Source organism: Vombatus ursinus, unplaced genomic scaffold (assembly GCF_900497805.2).
Source record: "Vombatus ursinus unplaced genomic scaffold, bare-nosed wombat genome assembly UNPS02010394.1, whole genome shotgun sequence".
NCBI classification, from domain to species: Eukaryota; Metazoa; Chordata; class Mammalia; order Diprotodontia; family Vombatidae; genus Vombatus; species Vombatus ursinus.
The window spans coordinates 7,134,800-7,158,389 of record NW_020950172.1 but is presented as its reverse complement, the minus strand read 5'-3'; the positions used below and the strand labels follow the sequence as shown (position 1 = coordinate 7,158,389).

Below are 23,590 nucleotides of genomic sequence, written 5' to 3'. Positions count from 1 at the left end.
TGTGTGTGTGTGTGTGTGTGTGTGTGTGTGTGTGTGTGTGTGTGTGTATGTGAGAGAGAGAGAGAGAGAGAGACCTTGGGAGAGTCACCCGATTTCTCAGACCTCTAATCAGCTCTCTAAGGCTGAGTTGCAGAGGTGCTGAGTTGCCCAAGTGTCCTCACCCAGGAGTTCTCTAAATCAATGAAATGGCAGCTCCAGTTCCTTTCTCTGTCCATGCTGAACCAGAAGCAATGGGAGGGCTTTTCGAGGAGTCAAATTTAGACTCGATGTAAAGAAAAACAACCCAACAGTGGGAGCTGTCCCAGAGTAGGAAGGGCTGCCTAGGGCAGTGGTGGGGTCCTTCTCCCTGGAGATCTTCAGGCTGTTCGCTGGTTGATCACTTATCTGGTTTGTTATAGGGGAGCTCTTTGGTTAGGAAGGGGATGTACCATGGGCCCTCTGGGAACTCGTTCACCTCCAGATTCTGTAATTGTGTTGGGCCTAGGTTGGGATTGCTGGAGACATGAAAAGCCACAGCATGAACCAGCCCCCTTAGGGATAAGTCCCAACAGGGGGTATCCAGCAGCAAGAGGGAAGAAGGCTAGACCCTGATAGGATCTCCATATTAAGAGACTGAGAGGAGCCTAAAGGTTCCCCATCTCCAGATTATCCAACAACAGACACTACAGGAGAACAGAACAGCAAAAGCCTGAACCCAGCCCCTTCCTACTACACCCCATCTGTCCTGCATGGGCTCCCATGCATACCAATGCTTCATTCACACATCCCTACCCCTGTCAGCCCCACCTCCTCCCCACCTTCTCACAAGGGTCCGAATCATAGTTGAGACCAATGCCACAGTCGTCGGTGATCTCAGAAAGGTCTTCGTCATCAAATTCTTCCAGGCTGATGTCCTGGGGAGGCCTGAGGGGGCAGAGGGATGAGGGATCCTATAAGGACCACCTTCCCACCCTAACCCCATCCCTTGATCCCTAAGAGGGTCCTGCTGAAGCAAAGGGCACTGTTTCAAAGCAAGCAATACTGGAGTGGAGCTGGGGCGCTGCTGAGCTACCCACCTCCCCGGCTCTCCTGAGCTACTGAATGGGAGAGGGGTCAGGGAACATGAGCTCCCAGGGCACTGTTCTGTTTCTTTACCTTTCAGGTCCCCTGAGAAGAGGGTTTTTCCAGAGACTAAAGTAGAGGAGAAGCATTATGAGAAGCAGGAAGGTCTGGGTTCATCTTACTTCTAATCTATTCTGACTGTGTGACCCTGGGCAAGTCACCTACCCCTACAATGCTCCCAGGTAATCCTCTAAAATGATACTGCGTTATAACAAGTCTTATTATAAAACTATAAGAAGAGTTGTTGGAAGGTTTGGAGAGAGATGGAAGGAGAGGAGAGGAAAGGAGAGGAGAGGGGAAGGGAGAGGGGAAGGGAGGAAAGGGAAGGAGAGGGGAGGGGAGGGGAGGGGAGGGGAGGCAATAAACAAACCCATAGAACTTAGGCCCCTTATTTGGCCCAACTAGGCCTCTAGGTTCCAAAATTCCTTACACTCTTCCCAACAAATAGCCCTCAGACACCTACGTTCACATTTCCTTTTTTTCCCTACTCCAATGCCAATTCTGCCCATAGCCCACTGATTTCAGGATGGGTACTGGGCCCTCAGGGAAGTGTCCAGCTGCAACCTTGTTTCAGACAAATCCCTGAGAATTCTCAACAGTAATGGAAGGTCATTTCAACACACAGACACACACACACACACTCTGACTTCAGTGCTCCCAGAGCACCTGAATCTGACCTACAGGCTCTGCTTAGCATCCCACTAGGCCTCTATAGAGAGCTGACCTCCCTCCCCCTGTTCTCCCCATATTAATTAAATGTACTTCATGACATTTGACAAATATTTTTGAGTCTAGTTTCCTCCATTATAAATTTGTGTTTGCAAAACTTTAGCTGAGTCTTTACTCCTGCCTGGCAATCCCTTTCATTCAATTTGTATTGTCTCCTATTACATTTTCCTCTGCCATAGCTCCCATCCATCTCCTCCTGAAGCACCCAGTGCAACCTCTGCCACCTCTGCCTCAGTGGACAGAATACATCAGGTTTTGAAAAGCTCGAGGACATCTTCTGAGAGCTGCCTTGATCCTATTCCAGAGAGTGAATAGAGCGTTGGACCTGGATTCAGAAACACCTGCTTCAAATCCAGATCCAGACACTTAGAAGCTTGTCTTCGATTTCAGGTCCCCTAATGTTGTTGCACCCAAGAGGTCTGTCCTGAGTCACATTCTCTTCTCTCTCCACTCTCTTGCCCACCCTGCTTTGTGATCTCATCTTCTCTCCTGGCTCCAGCTGTCACCTCTACACAGAAGACTCTCAAATCTGTATCTTCAGCCCTGCACTCTCTCCTGAGCTTCAGACCTGCCTGGTCCACCACCTGATGGACATCTCTACCTGGATATCACACAAGTGTGACTCAGACCCACATGTCCCAAACCAACCTTTCCCCCCAGCCCTGTTCCTCCTCCCAAAGTTGTCATTTCAGTTTTGTTTTGTTTTGTTTTGTTTTTGGCTAGGCAATGGGGTTAAGTGACTTGCCCAGGGTCACACAGCTAGTAAGTGTTATGTGTCTGAGGCCAGATTTGAACTCAGGTCCTCCTGAATCCAGGGCCGGTGCTCTATCCACTGCACCACCAAGCTGCCCCTTTCAAAGTTGTCATTTCTATTAAGGGAGCTACCATCTTCCTAGGCACCCAGACTTAGAATCTCATTGTCACCCCTTTTCTCAACTGCATCTCTAATCAGCTGTCAAACCTTACTGTTTTCTACTTCCCCACTTTCTATCTCTCTCCAAACTTTACAACAACTCCTCTTATAGTTTTATAATAAGACTTGTTATAACTCAGTATCATTTTAGAGCATTACCTGGGAGCATTGCAGGGGTTAGGTCCAGGGTCACACATCTCTGTATTCACCCATCCATCCCTTCTTCCCCATCACACAAGCAGCACCCAAACTCAGACCCTCATTACCTTTCACCTGGATTATTGCAAGAACCTCCTAACTGGTCTCCCTGTTTCCAGTCTCTCCTCTGTCTCCAATCTGTCCTGATCATATTATCAAATTATTTTCTCTTATGTAGATCATCCCCTGCCCCAAACCATTCAGTGACTCCCTAATGCCAATGGAATGCTTTTTTTCTGATTTAAAGTCTTCTGCAAGCTGACACAACTTTCCCTTTCCAGCCTTACCTTTAACCTCTCTCCAGGCCAACTGGAAGGCTCTCCATGGCCTGGTACAAATCTCATGCTTTCCCATCTCCATGCCTTTGCAACGTCTCATCTGCCTGAAATGCTATCCCCCTTCTCCATCTGCATTTGGTGAAATCCTATCTGTCGTTAAAGGCCCAGCTCAAACGCCACCTCCTCCAGGTGGCCTTCTCTGATCCCCTCCCCCAAGGCCCAATTGGTAACAAGCTTCCCCTGAGCATTCTCAGAGCACTGGGCTTATCCCTCCCTTTCTGATGCCCTTATTCTTTATGAGCTTGTGCTACAGTTGTTTATGTTTTCCTCTTAGGCTAACCGTGTACCCCCTCCACCCCTTACAAGGGCAAAGCCCAGGCCTCACTGGTCTTTGTCTCCCTGCCAGTGCCTAGCGCTGCTGCAACTGGCACAAATAAGGGCTTCATCAACACGATGAATGGTAGGGACCTACTGTGCCCTTGACTGCCATGTCTGAGTCCCTTGGCTCTCCAAGGGCTCACCTTAGCCCCACAACAAAGGCCCTCTCAGGCCCCACCTCCTGGAGCCCTCAGCTTCCATCAATCCCCCCTCCACCTAGCAGACTGATTCCACACCAGCACCAGAACTTTGGCTCCCCCAGGGCAGGACAGAGCAGGGTGGGACTACGCCAGCTCCCATAGGTTGGTTCCTGCCCAAAGGTCTAGGTTAGGGCAGGGGCCCCTCTCCTCTCTGTTCCCCATCTTCGGGCCTATCCCACAGCCCCACCCTTCCCCAGGGGAGCTTTGCTGTGCTGGAGAGGGGAGGGGGGGTGTCAGGACTGGTGCTGCAGCAGCTGATGGGGAGGAGAGAAGGGGTGGAGCATGATGGAAGGAGCAAGGCCCTGTTTGTCTCCCTCCCCCAGGTATCCTACCCCTCCCCAAGGACTCCATTTCTCTTCCCTAGACTATTCCCCTGGCTCCACCCCCTAACTTCAGCTCTGGCCCAAGCCCCATCCCCCATCCTCCCTATCCCCTTCCCCCAAACTCTTCCACAGACTCCATCCCCTTTCCTCAGGCCCTAGACCCCAGCCTTTTACTCAAGCTCCATCACCCTTTGCTGTCCAAGGCCCAGCCTGCAACTGGGCCTGCAGTGGTACAGGGATGTTGCAGGTCTGGGACCTAGGAGCAATCGCCCTAGGCCCAAGACTGTGGCCAGCTACGGCCTCTCATTGCGTCCCCGACTTCGGGGGATGAAGGATCTAGGCCCGAGAAGGAGAGTGCAGGTCTGATAAGAAATGGGGAGACCCAGAGACTGGAGGAGTTGGGGGAGGGGCAGGAGGCCTGGAGCCAGAGAGTAGCTGCACAGTTGGTCAGGGGATGGGGGACAGAGGGTGGGAGATCAAAGGTGGGGTGGCAGGGGGTGGAGAAATCAGAGGATGAGGAGGGGGGGCGCCAGGAAAGGAGGTTGCAAGGGAGCCAGCGCATGAGGAAGGAACGGTGAGAAACCAAAGGATAAGGGACCAGGAGATGGGGACGGGAGAGGGGCCAGGGGAGGGGGTAAATGAGTAAACGAGGAGGGGGGGTGGTGGTGACCTGGAGAGGGCCGGAAAGGAGGGGGAGTGGGAGGGGTCGCAGGAGAGGGTGCGGGAACCAACCGAGGTCTGGGTGCCCCAGGTACCTACCTGCCTCCCGGCGGTGACAGGGAGTGGAAGGTGGAGAGAGAAAACATCTCCGCCCGATCCGCCATCTTCTCCCGGGGAAAGGCTGCCCGACTGCGGAGATGGGGGGAGGGGTGGACGGCGCCGCCAGCCCCCGCCCCAGCTCCCTCGCTAGCAGCTCGCCCTCCCCCCCACTGTCCAGCGAGCCCCAAGCACCCCGCGACCGCCGCCGCTGCCCGCGACACCCGGAGCAGATACCGCTGCTGCACAGGCGGCAGTGCCGCAGGGGGAGGGGGAGGGAGGGGCAGGATGGAAAGGGGGAGGAGGTGAGATGAGGGGGAGGGGAGCCTGGCCGGGAAGCTGGTTGGTGGATGCGAGACCGAGAGGATCCGGTGCAGATGAGGGGATCGGGTGTAGGGGAATCAGGCAGGGCAGCGGTGTGGGGGCGAGGACCGCGGAGGCAAAGGATGCTGAAGAGCCATCCGGTTAGGCACGGATGATGTCGTAAGGAAGAGGAAGAGGGGCTGCTGGGTAGAGGCGCGCAGCTGCAGGGGAGCAAACAGGGCCGGGGTCCAAGGTCTCAAGGGACCGTGGGATGAGAGAGCCAGAAAACTGATCTTTCAGTGTTGAGGATACTGAGGGATCCGCCAAGAGTGCAAAGCTGCCACTGCTGAGGAGCTGTCCGTGACTGAGCTGAAATGGAGCTGTCCATGAAGAGGGTTCTGATGGGGCTGAGACCTAGCTGTAGATCCTCAGAGAACTAATGGGAACTGCCTCTGAAGCGGACCTTGCAGGACAAAGACGAAGTTGTCCATACCAAGGTCCTGGTGGGGTTGGAAAGGAGCTGTCCATGAAAAGGATGCTGCCGGTGAAGAGAGTGTTGAGAGCGCTGGGCCAGAGCTGTAGATTCATGAAGACCCCGGTGGTCTGAGACGTAATCGCTCATCCTTCGGGTACTGCTGTGGCTGAAGTGGAGCTGTCCATGAAGACGGTACCGACGGGTTGGAACGTAGGTGTCCATCCTTTGGTTCCTGCTGGGGCTGGAGCGGACCCGGAATTGGGGCTGGGAATAAGCTGCCCATCCTCTCTATGAATCTTTATGTTTTAAGCATGTTGCTTGTAAACAACAACTTGCTGGATTTTGCTTCCTGACTCATTCTGTCGTTCTCCACTTTCTGGGCAAGTTCATCCCCTGCACATACAATTATGATTGTTAGTTGTTTGCTTTTCATCCCCTCTCTATCATATAGCCTCACACTTTAAAAGGGAAAAAAAGAAGGGAGGGGAGGTCATTTAAGCACAACTTATCTGGAATTGGAGCCATATTACCCCCAATCCTGTCCTCTCTTCCACTGCCAGGATCTCTGTCTGTCTGTCTGTCTGTCTGTCTCTCTCTCTCTCTCTCTCCCTCCCTCTCTCTCTCCCTCCCTCTCTTCTGCAATCACCCCACCAGTTTCCTCCTGATTGACATTTATTTCTGCTGATGACTATCCCGAACTCTACCCCCTACCTTCTTTCTTAAACTCTTCTCTTGCATCTCCTTGTTCCCAGCTCAGTCCCTGTTGAATTAATTCCATTTCTACACTATACGCTTCCTCCACGGCCCCTTTTCTGGCCCACATAAGAGTTATTCCTTAAATTCCCTATTCTCTCATCTGAAATTCCATGTTTTTATATTTGTTTTCTTGGGGATATATCAGTTATTTAAAATGATGAGTTCTTCCATCCTCTTATCCATTCTGTCCCTATGATGTTCCTACAATAAAAAAAAATAATGACCAAGACCTAATCTTGTCTGTCTTTATTCCCTTATTGTCCTTCAAAGTATTTGGGGGAGTGGCTTCTGAAAAGGTGATCGTTTCTTCTTCACCATTCAGGATGCATGTCCAGGTCATTATTTAGTCCTTTTGAGTCTGAATTGTCCATCCTGAAGAAAATGATGGGTGAGAGGTAAAGTTATCCATCCAAGGGATGCTCCAATGTGATGTGTTAGAAGGAGTACTAGGCTTGGCATTAGGGAATCTAGGTTCAGATCCTGATTCTGCTACTGGTGTGACCTTGGGCAAATCATTTGGTGTCTTTGTGCCTCTATTTTCTCATCTGCAATATGGCATTGGCTTGGATGGCCTCCAAGGTCCCTTCCAGTTTCCAATATATATATTCATATGATGGAGCTTTAATAGAGTTGTCTGTTCTGAAAGCAGTGATGGAGTTGGAGCAGATGCTGGTGCCTCAGGAATGGGACTTCCTCTCCCAAGCATATCAGCATGACTAGGTCAGTGTTGTCTATCCGAAGTGAACTGTGGGGCTGGGCCAATATTCACTCTCCAAAGTGGGATATCCAAATGGGACTGAATCAATGCCAGTGATCGAATGAAACAACATATATAAAGTGTTTTGCAAACCTTAAAGTGCTATGTAAATGCTAGCTATTAATAACAATGATGATGGCAGTGATGAGGATATTATTATTATTTATTATCATCATTATTATTATTATTCAGAAGACGCTGGTGGGACTGTCATGATGCATTTATCTTGGAAGTACTGATGGATCTAGAACGAACCTGTTCAGCCTTTCGTACATGTTTCAGAAAACATTTATTATACTCCTCTTGTTTGCAGAGCACTATGACGAGTTTTGGGGGAAAATACAAAGTTTAGATAAGATATGGTTCTCCCCTTATGGAACTTACAGTCTAGAAAAGGGATAAAATATCAATGCTGATAACTATAGGACACAGTAAGACATGATAAGAACATTTGAGTGTTAGAGAACCAAATGATATGTGAGTTCTGAGAGAGATGATCATTCCTGACTACAGGATTAGGGAGGTTTTCATAGGGGCATAGTGCCTGACATGTAACAGAGACTTAACAAATTATGCTGTCTGATTGATGAAATTAGGATTGGATTTAGGAGAAAATGTCACTGGAGCTGGGTTTCAAAGGATGGAAAAGAATTCAACAGGAGGAGGAGGAAGGACGTTTCAGTCATGAAGAACAGCATAAAATAAGGTGGGAAAAAGCACCGTGCATCTGTGGGGCAGAGAGAAGTTTAGGCTAAGTGAATGGGAGTGATATGAGACAAGGTTGGAAAATGGGGGTTGCATCAAATTGTGGGGGGCCTTTTGTTCTGGGCAGATGAGTTTAGGGATGGTACAGAATGAAGGGAGCCAGAGCCTTTCTGACCCTGGAAGCAGTGAGGTCTGAAGAATGATTTGTGACCCCCCCCCCCAGGATATCTCCCCAAATTCTCTAAACAGACTTCTGTTCTCTTCTTTTTTCTCCCCCCACCCCAAGGCAAAGCTGAAACAGCTGCTCTCTTCTCCTTGGCCTCTCCTTTACTCAAGGGGATAACACAACAGCACTGGGCTCTTAGCTGTTGCCATGGCTCAGCTGGGTGGAGTTTTCAGATCTGTGAAACCTGAAGGGCCTCCAAGGAGCAAAGCCATGGCTCTCATCAATAGAGGAAGGGAACCTTTCCCAGCCCTTCTCCCATATCCCTGAGTCCCAAAAAGGAATCTGGTCCCAATTTATGGAAAACAGAAACACTCTCCTCCCCACCTACACACACACACACACACACACACACTCACACACACACACACACACACAATACCTATCTCATTTCTCCAGACAATGGCAGGCCCCATTCCATTGTAGCATGCCCCACCCACTTAATCTTCCCATCGTCATTCCCTAAAGTCTATCCCTTTTCTAATTCCATTCCTCTTCCAATCTCAATGATCTCTCTCTCTCTCTCTCTGTCTCTCTCTGTCTCTCTCTCTCTCTCTCTGTCTATCTCTGTCTCTCTCTCCCCCCCCCACCCTTTCTCTCTCCTTTTCCCCTTGGGAACATGGCTTATTTATTGACACCCTCCCTGGCCTAGCTGAAGAAGAAAAGAAAAGGAGGTAATTGTAATGCAGTATTTGGAAGTGAATATGAGAGTGTCTCTGTGGTACATAGAACCCACAGCTCCTCTAAAGGACAGAGAGGCCATGGCCCCTCCCAATGGTCTAGAGATCCCCTGTAGCTTTTCCTTAAGAATTTGATATACCCTAGCAGTTTTTCCTGGTTTTCTCCTTACAATAAAATTTGTCCCAAACACGGTTCTCAGACAACCCATAAGATCCCAGGCCTGACGAATCATCAAATCACAGAATCTCCGAGCTAGACTTGACCTCAGCAGACATTTAGTCCAACCTATATCTGAAGAGGAAGTCAGACTACAATATCCTCCATAAGTGATTATCAAAATTCCACTTGAATACAGCCAATGACAGGAAACTCACAACCTCAAGAAGGCATCTGTTCCATTTTGGATTAGTTTTCATTGCTGATAATTTTTTCCTTATGTTGAACCCAAACTTTCTCTCTACATTTTCTAGCCTAGTTCTACTTTCTGAGGCTACCAAAACAAGCTTTATCCTTCTTCCATAAGACAACACTTTGGTTTCATTTCCAAGATACATAAGAAACTAATTCCAGTTTATGAGACTAGGAACCACTCCCCAGTTGATAAATGGTCAAAGGTCATGAGCAGACAGTTCTCAAGGGAAGAAATTCAAGCTATTAGCAGTCATATAAAAATGTCCCAAATCACCAATAAGTAGAGAAATGTGAATGAAAGCAACTCTGAGGTTCTACCTCACATCTATCAGATTGGCAAAGATGGCAAAAAAAGAAAATGACAAATGTTAGAGAGTTTGCAGGAGAACAAGTACACTAGTGCAGTGCTATGGATTGGTCCAACCATTCCAGAAAGCAATTTGGAACTCTGCCCAAAAAGTTACTAAACTGTGAATGACCTGTATGATTCAATAGTACCACTAGTAGGCTTATATCTATAGACAGAAGCATTTGGTAGCACAGTAAATAGAGCTCTGGACCTGGATTTAGAAGACCTGAGTTCAAATCTGGCCTCAGACACTAACTGTTTGATCCTGGGCAAGACTTAACCTCTGTTTGCCTCAGTTTCCTCAACTATTAAATGGAGATGGAAATAATACCTATCTTGCAGGGTTGTTTTAAGGACCAAATGAAATAATATCTGTTCAAAAATAAAAGCATTTAGCACAGTCCCTGGAACACAGTAGGCACTATATGAAAACACACACAAACTACCTCCTTTAAACACATGAGGAAATAGCTGTCATAGTCAAAATCCAGTAAAAGGGTTTGGAAAAACCTGGAGAGCAATACCTGAGTCAACCACCAAGTGGTGATCAAAGCCTAAACACTTCCCCACAATGGACACCAGCTGCTTTGGCCCTTCACATTCCATGGGAAAACACCATTTATCCTTTAAACATGTTTCTATTTCCAGGGTTCTAATTTAAGGGAACATTTATAAATACAAATGTATTTTAAAATATAGTAATTACTACAATTATATTGGCTCTGCCCCTACCCCTTGGAATAGTTTACACTTTTAATTACTTTCCCATATGTGCCTAATAGATTCAGACATACAACACAGGGATTGCTGCAATTTTAAGAGGCATTAAATTAAAGTAAAAGAGACAAGCTCTTTTACTTCTCCACCAAGATAGGCATCCCTGCCTCTTTGTTTTTTTTTTCTGCTCCCATCCACTCTTCCATGCTGGCACTTATTCCCATGACTTACAGAGTATAGTGGTGAAGGAGAAGTTTCTCTCAGCATTCTTCAGTATAAGAGAAGGGGGGAGCAGCTAGGTGGCACAGTGGATAGAGCACCTGCCCTGAAGTCAGGAGGACCTGAGTTCAAATCTGGCCTCAAACCAAACACTTGACACTTACTAGCTGTGTGACCCTGGACAAGTCACTCAACCCCAATTGCCAAATAAATAAATAAATGAATGAATAAATAAATAAATAAAAGAAGGTGGGGAAGTAATTGTCTTATACCCAAGTAGAATTCAGGGCAGCTTGCCATCCATGGGAGGCTCTGGGTGTGGCTGACTCCTTGTACCAGATTCACTCCCATACTGTCTTGGTATTCCTTCCTCCAGCCATGATGATGGTATCTTGACTCTTCTAAAAGACCATAAATTATAGTTCTCCCCTCTTTATAGTATTATCTGCCATAGAGAAAATTAGGACTTCAAGGAAGTCCCTCAATGGCAGAAAGGTCTCAGCTGCTTCTCCATCTTGCTAACCTTCCAAGTCTCCTGGTCCTGCAGGAGATTCAGAAGGCAGAGATGACCAGGCCCTATTTGCCAAGGTTACATGTCCATTAATTCATTCAAAGATCATCAAAGCTTTCTTGGTTGTTACTTCATACTTTAGACTCCTGATGAATTGCCCTTTACTGAAACTTTCAGATCTATTTCCTCTGAACTGCTATCTACTCACACCCTCTTCCATTTGGCATTTATAAAGTTAGGATTTTATATTTATCTCTACAGAATTTAATCCTATGATATTTCACCCAGTTTTCATTCTTGTAAAGATCTTTTTAGATCTTGATTCTATCATGCAACATGTCAGCTGTCCATCCTATTGACCATCCATTTCATTTGAGTATTATCTCATAAGCATGCCATCTATACCTCCACCTACTGTGTCAATCAATAAACATTGATTAAGAACTTACTATGTGCCAGGCAACGTACTAAGTGCTAAGGATATAAAGAGGCAAAAGACAGTCCCTGCTCCTAAGAAGCTCACTATTTAATGGGAGTGATTACAAGCAAACAAACTTCTACAAACAAGCTATATACAGGATAAAAAAAGAGAAGTAATTAAAAGAGGGAAGGTACTAGAATTAAGAGGGTTGGGAAAGAAGATGGGATTTTAATTGGTAACTAAATGAAACCAGGAAAGCCAGTATGAAGAGGGAGGGCATTCCAGGCATGGGGGACAGCCTGAGAAAATTCTCAGAGCCAGGAGATGGACTGTCTTGTTCCTGGAACAGCCAGGAGGCCAACACCCTAGATTAAGGTGTAAATGTCAGGCAATGAAGCATAAAAACAGTGGGAAGGTAAGAGGGAGATTATGAAAGTCCTTAATGTAAAAAAAAAAAACGAATTTTGTAGCTTGCAAAAATGTTAAACAGATAAGAAAATTGAGGCTCAGAAGTATTCAGTGTGTAAGCGGTCAAAGATTATAAACAAATAGTTCTCAAAAGAAGGATTGCAAACCACAAACAACTGAAAGAAAAAAAAAATCCTACAAATCATTAATAAGGGAAATGAGGGGGGAAAGAGGTTTTTTTTTAGGCCCAGAAATTTGTCAAAGGTGATAATAGAAGGGAATAGTCAGTGTTGGAAGGACTGGGGAAAGATAAGCATACAATGCTGGTGTAGCAGTGAATTACTCCAACCATTCTAGAAAGCAAGTTGGAATTATGTGAAGAAAATGACTCAGATGTGCATTCCCTTTGATCCAGAGATTGTAGCTTAAAGTACGTACCCCAAGGAGGTCAGACACAGCCACAGAGGCCAGAATATTCATAGCAGCACTAATTTTTTCCTCTTTTTTTTTCAAACAAATAAGCATGCTCAAGCAAAACATATACACTCATTTTTGCACCTTGAGTCCATGGAGCCCTCTGTCAAGAGGGGAGAACTATGTTTCTTCATCTGACCTCTGAGATCATGATTAGTCTCAGGTGATCTATTATACCTAGTAAGCAAAATTTTACCTCCTTTAGCCTGGCATTCAAGGCCTTCCATGATCTGATACCCACCCTATCTCTCCTGCCTCATTCAACAAACATTATCAGGTACCTACAACAGGCAGAAGATTGTTCTAAGTCCTGGGGGGACACAAAGTCTAGCTAAGACACCATCTCTATTTTCACAGAATGTTAGAGCCAAGGGTGGGAGCGCAGAGAACCAACTGGTCTGCCTGGCACATAGACTGCATGGAGGGGAATAAAAGGAGAAAAGACTTGAAAAGGTCAGATAACAGGAAGTCAGAGAAGCCAGGCAGCGGAAATGAGAAGCTAGGGCATTCCTGACATGGGGCACAGTCACTGCAAAGGCCCTGAAGCAGGAAATTGAATGTTGTGTGCCAAGAGCAAAAAGCAGGCCAGTGTGGAGTCAGTACAAGTAAGTGAGCCATAGAAAGTGAGAAAGGGAGCAAAGTGCAAGTCTGGAAAAGCAGGCAGGAGTCAGGTAGGGCAGGAAGGGTTCTATAGATCAAATGTTCAGATGAGTGGGAGGCCAGTTGGGTGAGTCAGAGCTCACCAAATATCAGAGGTCAGGGAAGGCAGAAAGTCTCAATTCACTTTAATTCAAAAGGCACTTATTAAAAGCTACCTGCCTATTGAGCTCTGTGCCCCAGAATAGCAGAGATCCTTGGCAGACCCTGCCCTCAAGGAGCTCATGGATGACAAGGAGAATAAGACCCACAGATGGTAACCACTAGGGCACACAGTATCCCATGCTATATACATTAGAAGGGGGCAGCCTGGGTACTTCCTCACCTCTAGAGGGGAAGAGGGGATAGTCCTACCAACCAGCAGATCAGGGAAGGCTTCCTGGAGGAGGTGGCATTGGAATCAGGCTATAAGAATCAGTAGGAATTAAATAGATGAAGAGGAAAGGGAGAGCATCTAGGCCCTGGAAACCACTAGAGCTCATGAGTAGCCAACGAGGGATGGGGACTCATCCTGTTCGTGAAATATGGCCACATGAAGATCTCTTGATTCTAGCTCCTAGCCCCCTTCTCACTGCTGCCAGAAGCATCTCTCCCAGGCATACCTCTGCCCTGCACCCACTAAGTGCCTCATAAAGGCTTGTTGAACAGAATGGAACAGAACTGTCTTATTTATTCAGTCACGTTTGCTGCCTCACTGTTGTCTACTCAGAAACATTCTGGCACCTTGGCTTGGCAGTCACAGCCCCACACAAGCTGGGATCACTCTGTGTCCTCAGCACTTAGCCCAGGGCCTGGCTCATTTATTAAAGAAAGGCTCAATAAATACTTGTGGACTGACTGGCTGGTTCTTCCTCTGTGATCTCAGTTGGACACAAGGGAGCCCACATTCTGCCTTCTTCACCCAGGTCATTTCATTCTAAGGGCAGTGGAAAGTATACCTTGGAGTGGCCTCAGTTTCCATATTTAGAAATGAGGGGGTTAGACTAGATCAATCAACATTTACTAAGTGCCTACTATGTGTTTAGTGCCAGGGATACAAAAAGGAGAAAAAAGACAATGAATTCTTTGGTCCTCCCAAGCTCCAGCTGTGACCCTCCCTCCCATCCTAGGTTTCCCCCCACCTCCAATCTTCCCCGTGTCTCTGCTCTCCTGTGGCTTGGGGGATTGAGTGGAAGGAGGGTCTGTTCTTATCAAGGCATGGTTTTCCCCAGGGACTCTCTATTTGCCAGAAATCTGTTGGCGGCTTCTCCAGTGAGGAAATACTATGAGGATTCTGAAGGATTCTAAAAGGCTACCCAATTCTCCTGGGGACAGATGGGAAAATCTGTAGCTTCTCCCTCTGTCAGCTCCAGCCTCCTGAGTCCATTTATCAAAGGGACCCCTAGCTCAGCTTGTCAGAGGAAGACCTGCTGTGGCCTGAGGCACTGGCATCTCTGCTGAAGGGCATTGGCCCCAGCCCCAATCAATCCAGGCAAACTACTAGTCGGAGACCTCATCCTGTAACTTCTTGTAGGAGGAGGAAGAAATGTCAATAAAACAGACTAGAGATTCCAGAAGCAGAAACAGATGTTTACCAATATTATCTACCAAACGCAAGGATTTTGAATACTAGGGGAAGGGCTTCTTGGGAATATTAGAAAACAGGAGGGGTGAAGTGATTCTAGACTTCATATCACCAAACTACCATTTGATCCATGAATAAAATATTTTTAAAACATAAAACATCAAGAAGGAAAAGGAATAATATAGTTATCCAAGGCATGAAGGACAGAGGAGGATATTGTCAACTGTGAAATGAATTGGAGAAATGACTGGGGATGAAATGGAAGATGATTTAAATATGAAGATTTGTAAAGTTCTGCCCAGCAAAAGGCAACCTAACAAAGTAATAAGAAAAGTAGCCAAGGGAGGGTGGGGAAGAATGTTTGGAATTTGCAGTAAATTCATCTGTTAAAAGTCTGAAAGCATCACAACAAGGGGGGAGTGAGCTGTACCACCCAACCCACAGAGTGCTGTGCCAGGAAAATGGCTGGGCCCCCATCGGCGTGAATGACGAATCTCATGAAGGAGCCGAATTGTTCAAATTCACCCTTGTGTATTTCCATTGGACTGGAACAAATGACCATATTTTAACATAATTATTACTTCTCATAGTGACTAATCAGGACCTTGCAGTAAAAAATATCAGCCCAGGAAGATAAGTGTAAAGAAGGAAGTGGAGTGGTCATGGACTGAGAGTGAGGGGTAACTGATGCACAGCTAATGGGGTCCATGAGTATCTATGCAAAATCAAAGGGGCTAGAGGAAGGCCCCCATTGCAGCACACTTGGGGAAACCTCCTGCTTAGGAGTTGCAGGAGGACCAGGACAGGATTCACACATGGATGGGCTGCTACCTGCATCAGTGAAGAGAGTCCCCATGCCACGGCATCATATATCCATCCATGTTCCAAAGTATTGAAGTAATAGCCTTAAGATGATTTTGTTTTCAAGAGCCAAGCATTGGAACCGAAAACTCACCAAAGAGAAAGTGACAATGGTAAATCACTTCCAGGTTATCATGCTTCCTCCACCCCAGGGATCTGCACATATAATCAGTGTTGATAATGGGCTAGCAAAACGAATTGAATTTCCTTGAAAAGCAGAGAAAGGAAAATTCAAACCACCTTCAGACACCACCTCCCACCCATCAAACTGGCCAAAGCAGTATGGCATCTTCTCCTGGCTCGGTCCTTCAACGCAAGCACACCAGCAGATGGGACCCCAGAGCAAGAACAGCTACCTCAGGCTCTAGGGGGGAGCCTGTGTGTGACCTAAGCCAGGCCTGCTCTGCCTCTACTGCTTTGAGGCGTTTAACTATGTTACTCACTCCTTCCTCCTGAATCAATCAATTAATAACCATTTATTAAACACTTACTATGTGCCAAATACTGTGCTATGTGCCAGGGATACAAATGTAGGCAAGGAAAAGATGTATAACAAAATGTGTATAGTCTAAAGGGAAAGACGACATCTGTAAGGGGGTAGTGTGGGTGTTCTCTGCCCTTATCAGAGCCTGGGAGACACAGGAGGGGCCTTCCTTGCTCCTTCCTGATTCCAAGGGAGACAGAAGGGCCCCCCTGCAGAGTCTAGGGGAGGGGGTCCCTCAGCATCTCCCTGGCCCTGCTGTGCCTGACCACACCGTTGCTTTGCTGCCACTGGCCCGCTCACAGCTGTCTAGTGCGAGTGTATCTGCCCCCTCCCCCTATGCTGTATATCCAGGCCTGGCCCAAGGGGCCCTCAATAAACTATCTGCTTGGTGTGATCCTGCCTGTTTCTGAGGCACTGCCCCGGGGTGGGGGGGAGGATGGGGGGGTAGTGCAGGGCCATGGGGTGATGGCACTCAGGGGGCTCTGGAGGTTGCTGTGGCTCCCTAGTACCCCTGTTCCTTCTAGGTCTACCTCCCAAACTTGGGAGTCTTGACTGACCCCCCCCTTGTGGTGATGGGAAGAATACAACTCAGCCCCCTCACTCCTCACTAAAGAAAGAACCCCTGAGACTCTCAGAAGAGAGAGAGCCCATGAGGGCTACAGCCCCACCCAGCCTGAGGCCCCACTGGATGTGGGGGGAGGGGCTCCTTTCCAGAACTGGGCCAGGGAGCTGGTCCACATGGCTCCAGGTCATTCTCCTTGAGTCCTCCAGGTGGCTCTGGGGGCCCAGAGATTTGCCACAGACCTGTCCTCCTGCCCCTGTCCCAAAGTCTGGTCTCTATCCCGTTTCCCTTTTTCCCTCTGCGTGCTCTTGGGACTGCAGGAGCTTGTCAGAGTTTATTTAAAAGAGACAAGAGTAGATCCAAATTCAGAAGGAGCAGTTGGGTGCAGTGGGCTAGAAGAACTATTTAGGACAAAAGGAGAGATGCTTCAGGCAGAGATGGGAAGGCAGAGGGAGGAGAAATCTGTCCAGGAGGAATGAGAACAAGTTTGGTTTGAGACCTGATGAATCTGAGGAGGCTGTGGGTCATCTCAAGTATGCAAATGGCAAGCTAAAACCTCTGACTGAGAGCAGGGGCAGGGATGTAGCTCTGGGAATCAGCTGTAGAGAGGCTGTAACTGGGCATGAGGGAGATTGCCAAGGGAGAGAGTGCAGAGAGGAGGGGAGAGGGGCGGGGAGGGGAGAGGAGAGGAGGGGAGAAGGAAGGAGAGCAGAGGAGAGAAAAGGAAAGGAGAAGAGAGGAAAGGAGAGGAGAGAAAAGGAGATGAGAGGGGAAGGGAGAGGAGGAGAGGGGAGGGGAGGGAAGGAGAGGAGGAGAGGGAAGATGAGAGGAGGGGAGGGAAGATGAGAGGAGGGGAGGGGAAAGGAAAGGAGGGGGAGAGAGCAAAGCACAGCGCTAGTATATAAATATGATGGAGACAGAAGAATGGTTAGAGAGACGGGGGTGGGAGGACCAGGAAAGTGTCATGATCAGTCAGTCAGTCAACAAGTATTTATTAAGTTTTTACTTTGTGCCAGGCTGGGGATACAAAGAAACCACAAGCAGTTCTTGGCTTCCAGGAGCTTCTATCAGAAGAGGCAACGTAGAAGTAACTAGTTACATAGATACATATTACATACTACTGAGTGGAAGGAATGTAACCCAGGTGGGGGAGGCCCATGTGGGGAGAGGCCACCTGGAGAAGATGTCACTGCAGCTGAGTCTTGAAGGAAGCCAGGGATGTCCTGAGATAGAGGGGAGAAGGGAAACATTCCCAACCTGGGGCACAGCTAGTGTGGGGGTACGAGGATGGGAGAGGGAGGCTTGGCAACTGAAGGGAAGCCTATGTTGCTGGGTCTCTGAGTGTGTGAGGGGAAGTAAAGTGTGAGAAAATTGGAAAGGTAGGAAGGGACCAGGTCATGAAGAGCCTTAAATGCCAATGAGGGGACTTTGTATTTGATCCTGGAGGTAAGAGGGAGCCATGGGAATGGAGTAAGGGAGGGAGGGGAGTGACATGGTCAAACTTCTCTGCAGGAAAATCACTTTGGCAGCTGAATGGAGGATGGATTGAAGTAGGGAGACTTGTGGTAGAGGGACCCATTAGAAGGTTATTGTAATAGTCTAGAGGTGATGAGGGCCTGAAATAAGCTGGTGGCTATCAGGGTGGAGAGAAGGAGGTGGAGCTGAGAAGTTTTGTGGAGGTAGAATCAACACATTTTGTCCAGGGATTGACAAGGTGGGGAGGGAGAGACAGACGGGTCCAGAGAGGCTGAGCTTGTGACCCCAGGTGGCTGGGAGGGTGGTGGTGGCCCCATGCTATGGGCACACCTTGGAGATATTGTGGGTTGGGCTCCAGACCGCTGCAATAAAGTCAGTCACATGAATCTCTTGCTTTCCTAGTGCATATAAAAGTTATGTTTGCACTTTGCTGTAGTCTAGTAAGTGTGCAATAGTATTTTGTCCAAAAAACCAAAACAAAACAATGTACATGCCTTAATTGAAAAATACTTTATTACTAAAAATGCTAACCATCATCTGAACCTTGAGCAAGTAGTAATCTTTTTTGCTGGTGGAGGGTCTTGCCTGGATGTCCATGGCTACTGACCAGTCAGGGTGGTGGTCACTGAGGGTGGTGGTCACTGAAGGCGGAGGTGGCTGTGGCAATTTCTTAAAGTAAGGCAACAATGAGGTTTGCCACATCGATTGACTCTTCCTTTCACTGGATCAAGTAGAGGCCATTGTAGGGTTATTAATTGGCCTCATTTCAATGTTGTTGTGCCTCAGGACTTAGGGAGGCCTGAGGACAGGGAGAGAGACACGGAACTGCCAGTGAGTAGAGCAATCAGAATCCGAGTATTTGTGATTGTTTGGGCAAGGTTTGTAGCCCCAAACCAATTATAACAGTAACATCAAAGATCACTGACCACAGAACACTGTAACAAATATGATAACACTGCAAAAGTTTGAAATATTGTGAGAATTTCCCAAATGTGACACAGAGACATCTTGTGAGCACATGCTGTTGGAGAAACGGTGAGGGTAGACCTCCTAGATACAGGGTGGCCGCAAACCTTCAATTTGCTTCAAAAAAATGCAATATTCGCAAAGCGCAATAAAACAATGGCCGTATGAGCAGAGGGCTTGCAGAGAAGGTGAGCTTAGATGCCTATAGGACATACAGTTTAAGATATCTAAAGGACTATTGGAGATAACCATCGGGAGAACAGCAGAGATTAGGGCTAGATAGCTCCAGTAATCATCTGCACAGAGATGATCATTGAATCCCTTGGGAGCTGATGAGATGACCGAGCACCAAGCATAGCCCAGGGGTAAGGATCCTGTGGCCTCGAAGCCACATGTAGCCCTCTAGGTCCTCAAGTGGGGCCTTTTGAGTGAATCCCCTTAACAGAAGGATTTGTTCTACAAAACTTGGACTCAGTCAAAAGGCCACACCCAAGGACCTAGAAGGCCACAAGTGGCCTCGAGGTCACAGGTTCCCCACCTCTGGTATAGAAGAAGAGAAGCAGGCTCAGGCCAGAGCCTTGGGGAACCTTAATAGTTATGGAACTTCAACAGGATGAAGAACCAGCAAAAGAGATTCTTTCCTCGGCTGTTATGACATGAGACTCCTTCCTCAACTTATCATCTATATACTTCTATGCTGTGGTTTCACACACACACACACACACCTCCCCTCAGTAAGCTCTTTGAAGGAAGGGAGTTTTTGTTTTGTTTTGTTTTCACGAGCGCAGGAAATAACCCAGTCACTAGTACATAGTAGGTGCTTCATTGTGGCTATCTCCTCCACTGACTTCTCACCTCTTCCCAATCCATAAGTGTGAGTCTTTCCTTATCCTTCTGCTCTCCTCTCTTTTCATCTTTTCCCTAGGCAACCTCTTCTGCTCCCAAATACCACCTTTATAATATAGACATAGATAGATAGATAGATAGACAGACAGACAGATAGACAAACAGACGTATGTGTGCATGCATATATAGTCCTTACCTCCCTAAGGTCCAGGTTGACCCCCACCTACAGGACTCCTAGGGATCGATGTGCAACAGTGCCTCAAACACACAGTGTCCAAAGCTAGATGGCATTAGGAAGAAAAAGGAACTTCTCAGTAGTGAGGAAAGCTAATGCTAACCTAGGCCTGGTCAGACCACCATCTGGAGGACTGCATTCACTCCTAGATAGCACATTTCAGAAGTGAGTCATTAAATATTTATGAAGCATCTATTATGTGCCAGGCACTATGATATGTACTGGGGAGACAAAGAAAGGCAAAAAACAGTCCTGCCCTCAAGGAGCTCACACTCTAATGGGAAAAACAACTGTGTACAAGCAAGATAGAGACAGACTAAATTGGAGATATTCAAAGAAGAAAGGCAGTAGCATTAAGGGGATGGGGTATGGCTTCTTGCAGAAGGTGGATTTTCCCTGGGACTTTAAGAAAGAGAGGAAAACCAGAGGGTGGAGACAATGGGGGATAGCATTGCAGGCATGGGAGGATGGCCTGTAAAAATGCCTAGAGTTTTGGTGGGTATCACTGGATCACAGAGAACATGTTGGAGAGGAAGGTGTAAGAAGAATGAAAAGATAGGAAGGGTCTAGGTTACAAAGGACTCTGAATGCTAAACAGAGGACGTCACTCTGGATCCTGGAGATGATAGGGAGCTGCTAGAATTTGTGAGAGTGGGAGAGAGGGTGACATGTAACCATTTGCATTTTAATGCAAATAAATGACTTGCATTTTAGGAAAATCACCTTAGTGGTTGAATGGAGGATGGACCAGATGGGGAGCGTGTTGAGTAAGGCAGAGTCTCCCACAGCAACTGTAACAGTCCAGGTGTGAGGTTAGAGTCTGCACCAGGGGGTGGCAGAGTTAGAGGAGAGAAGGAGGCAGATTCAAGAGCTGTTAGCAAGGACATTCAGAAGGCAGAGACCATGCCAGAGTGCCAGCAGGATGGTGAAGGACCTTGAGACCAGACCATAGGAGGATTGGTTGAAAAATAGGCTTAGAAGATCAGGTAATTAGGTGGTATCATGAAACCAGTGCTGGACTTGGAGTCAGAAAGAACTGAGTTCAAATCCTACTTGAAACACTAGTTATGTGATCCTGGGCTTTCTCTGCAGCTCATTTTCCTCAGCTCCCTCCCAGGGTTTTTGGGAGGATCAAATGAGATAATATTTATCAACTGCTTGGCAAACTTTGAAGTGCTGCATAAACATTAGCTAGTATCACTTATCTGGGGAGGCTGTGTGGTTCAATGGGCAAAGCTGGGACTGAGCACTCAGATCCTGCCATCTACACTTACTACTTGTCCACCTTGGGCAAGCCTCTCTCTGGACCTCAGTTTTCTCCTCTGGAAAATGGAGAGTTCCCCTAGAAGGTCTCTGAAGTCTTTTCAGATGTGGAAACTGAGGCCCAGAGAGTGATTTGCCTAAGGAACACAAGAGTTCCATGAGCTGGGGAGGAATGGATAATCCCATCTAAGTCTGAAGGTCCAACAAGCACCTCTCACATACACATGACTTTCCACAAGCCTGTGAAGTCATCCCCATTTGCCAGATGAGGACACTGAGGCTCAGAGAGATGCAGAGATTTGCCTGTGGTCACACAACTAGGAAGTGGTAGGATAAAATATCTACTGAATTTCTATGGTGTTTGAAAGTTTGTAAAGTGCTGATGGGGAGGGGACGGGGAGAGGTGCTAATGTTATTGTCGTCTTGTTACAGAGAGTTAAGTGACTTGTCCAGGGTCACTCAGCTAGTATCTGAGGTAGGATTTGAACCCAGGTGTTTTCCTGATTTCAACTCTTCTATTGTGCCCCTTGGCATCTCTGGATATTGAGGCCTACAACAAAGAGCCTGGTGAGCACTGGGCTTTCTGTGTGCCCTTTCCCTCCCTGTGCCTCAGTTTTCTTCTCTCTCAGGTCCCCACCCCGCTCCATGACCAGATTATGTGTTAACTTAAGTAACTGTGAAAGCACTGGGATCCTCTGGGACCTGCTCTGGAAATGCAGAGTGGCCACAAGGGAGATTCTGGCAGCTCTGTGATCTCCCTGGCCTGGGTGCTCCCACCAAGGCTCCCAAGACAAACCATCCTCTTTGGTGCTTCCCCATTCCCCCACCCATCTCAGAGCTTTCATGGAAGCACTTGAGGCCTCTCTCCAGCCCCTTCCCCCCTCCCCATCAGGGCACCTGGGTGGGCAGCATGCGCCATCCATCAGCTACCCCTTACTCTGGCCCCATGATGCACTCACTTCCTTCTCTGCTTAAACACAGCATGGGAGACATCTTCTACACCAGGGTTGGAGAACCTGCAGCCTCAAGGCCCCATGTGGCCCTCTAGATCCTCAAGTGCAGCCCTTTGACTGAGTCCAAACTTTGTATAACAAATCCCCTTCATAAAAGGATTTGTTCTATGAGGTTTGGATCCAGTCAAAGGGCTGCACTTGAGGACCTAGAGGGCCACATGGGGCCTCAAGGCTGAAGGTTCCCCACCCTGTTCTACACCATTGATCAAGAGCTGGGGAAAAGCCTACAGCAGCTCAAGCCACCATACCTCTCTCCAATGTCCTCTGGGCCATCCATGAGCATGCTCCTTGGGAAACTTTGGGGATCCATAGTTAACATCCACACAGTGTCATGGAGACAGTATTGGTGTCCAAAAGACACTGCATGTGATATCAGGTGTTGACCATGTGTTGGGTGGACTTTCTTCACTGTTTGTTCCCCTCTTCTTCTTCTTTTTTAGCATGGGATGGTCCTCCGGGAGGGAAAGGGACATAATGAGAAATGTAAGTAACAGGAAGAACGAGATGGGAATAGGGACTGGCCCTGTGATTTTACTGATGTCCCAGATGAGTAAACTACTTCTCCCATGCAGGTCAACACATCTCTGTAAACTTTGGGTCCTAAAGACTTGACCAGGGCACACAGCCAAGATGTGTCAGAGATGAGCCTGGAACCCCAGGCTTCCTAGCACCGAGGCCCTCCGTATATTCACTACACCACAGCAACTCTCAAAAAATGGATTTTGGGGGCAGCTAGGTGGTGCAGTGGATAGAGCACCAGTCCAGGAGTCAGAAGGACCTGAGTTCAAATCCGGCTTCAGACACATAACTCTTACTAGCTGTGTGACCCTGGGCATAGGTCACTTAACCCCAACTGCCTTGGCAAAAAAAAAAAAATTTAAAGTGTTAGTGTGAGGGGGAAGCTTACAGTCATTGAAAGTACTCTACAGTCCCTCAAAGGCAACCCATTTTTCTATTCTGAGCCCAAGGCCTGGCCAAGACAAGATCCAAGGTGCTCCACGGCAGAGTGTGAGAAGAGGTAAGACATGGGTCTGAGCTCGAGGCAGGGAAGAGATGGAGCATATCCTGTCTCAGGCTGAACAGCAGGAAGAAGAAAGGCAGAGCCAGAGCTGCCCTCTGGTTTGGGAATGGAGAGAGGCAGGGGGACGTGTGATGAAGCCAAACTTGCAGGCCCAGGTCAGCCAGAGCCAAACCAGAAGGTAAAGAAGCCCAGACTATTGGACAAATGAAAGAGAGAGAGAGAGAGAGAGAGAGAGAGAGAGAGAGAGAGAGAGAGAGAGAAAGAGAAATAGAGACAGACAGAGACATAGAAAGAGGGAGGAAGGGAAAGAGAGAAGAGAAGAGAAGAGAAGAGAAGAGAAGAGAAGAGAAGAGAAG

General features: G+C 47.6%; 1 protein-coding gene and 1 long non-coding RNA gene across 4 annotated transcripts in view; both read right to left on the bottom strand.

Moving 5' to 3' along the window:
* MAPK8IP2 (mitogen-activated protein kinase 8 interacting protein 2) overlaps positions 1-5,001 on the bottom strand; it is a 17,630-nt gene extending 12,629 nt beyond the window's left edge. For both annotated transcript variants that reach the window (XM_027854388.1, XM_027854387.1), the window contains exons 1-2: positions 4,880-5,001; positions 798-903 (exon numbers count right to left, since the gene is read on the bottom strand). In XM_027854388.1, coding sequence (XP_027710189.1) covers positions 798-903; positions 4,880-4,944 — 171 coding nt within the window. In that variant the 5' untranslated portion in view covers positions 4,945-5,001. The remainder of the gene's footprint in view (positions 1-797; positions 904-4,879) is intronic.
* A 163-nt stretch (positions 5,002-5,164) lies between these two features.
* The window catches only part of LOC114037502, a 24,879-nt gene continuing 6,453 nt past the window's right edge, over positions 5,165-23,590 (bottom strand). Inside the window, exons 2-4 of one of the 2 annotated variants that reach the window (XR_003568453.1) lie at positions 22,462-22,665; positions 19,899-19,982; positions 18,468-18,689 (exon numbers count right to left, since the gene is read on the bottom strand). This is a non-coding gene — a long non-coding RNA (uncharacterized LOC114037502). Of the gene's footprint in view, positions 6,048-18,467; positions 18,690-19,898; positions 19,983-22,461; positions 22,666-23,590 lie in introns of those variants that run through there. The other variant, XR_003568454.1, reaches the window with a different exon arrangement.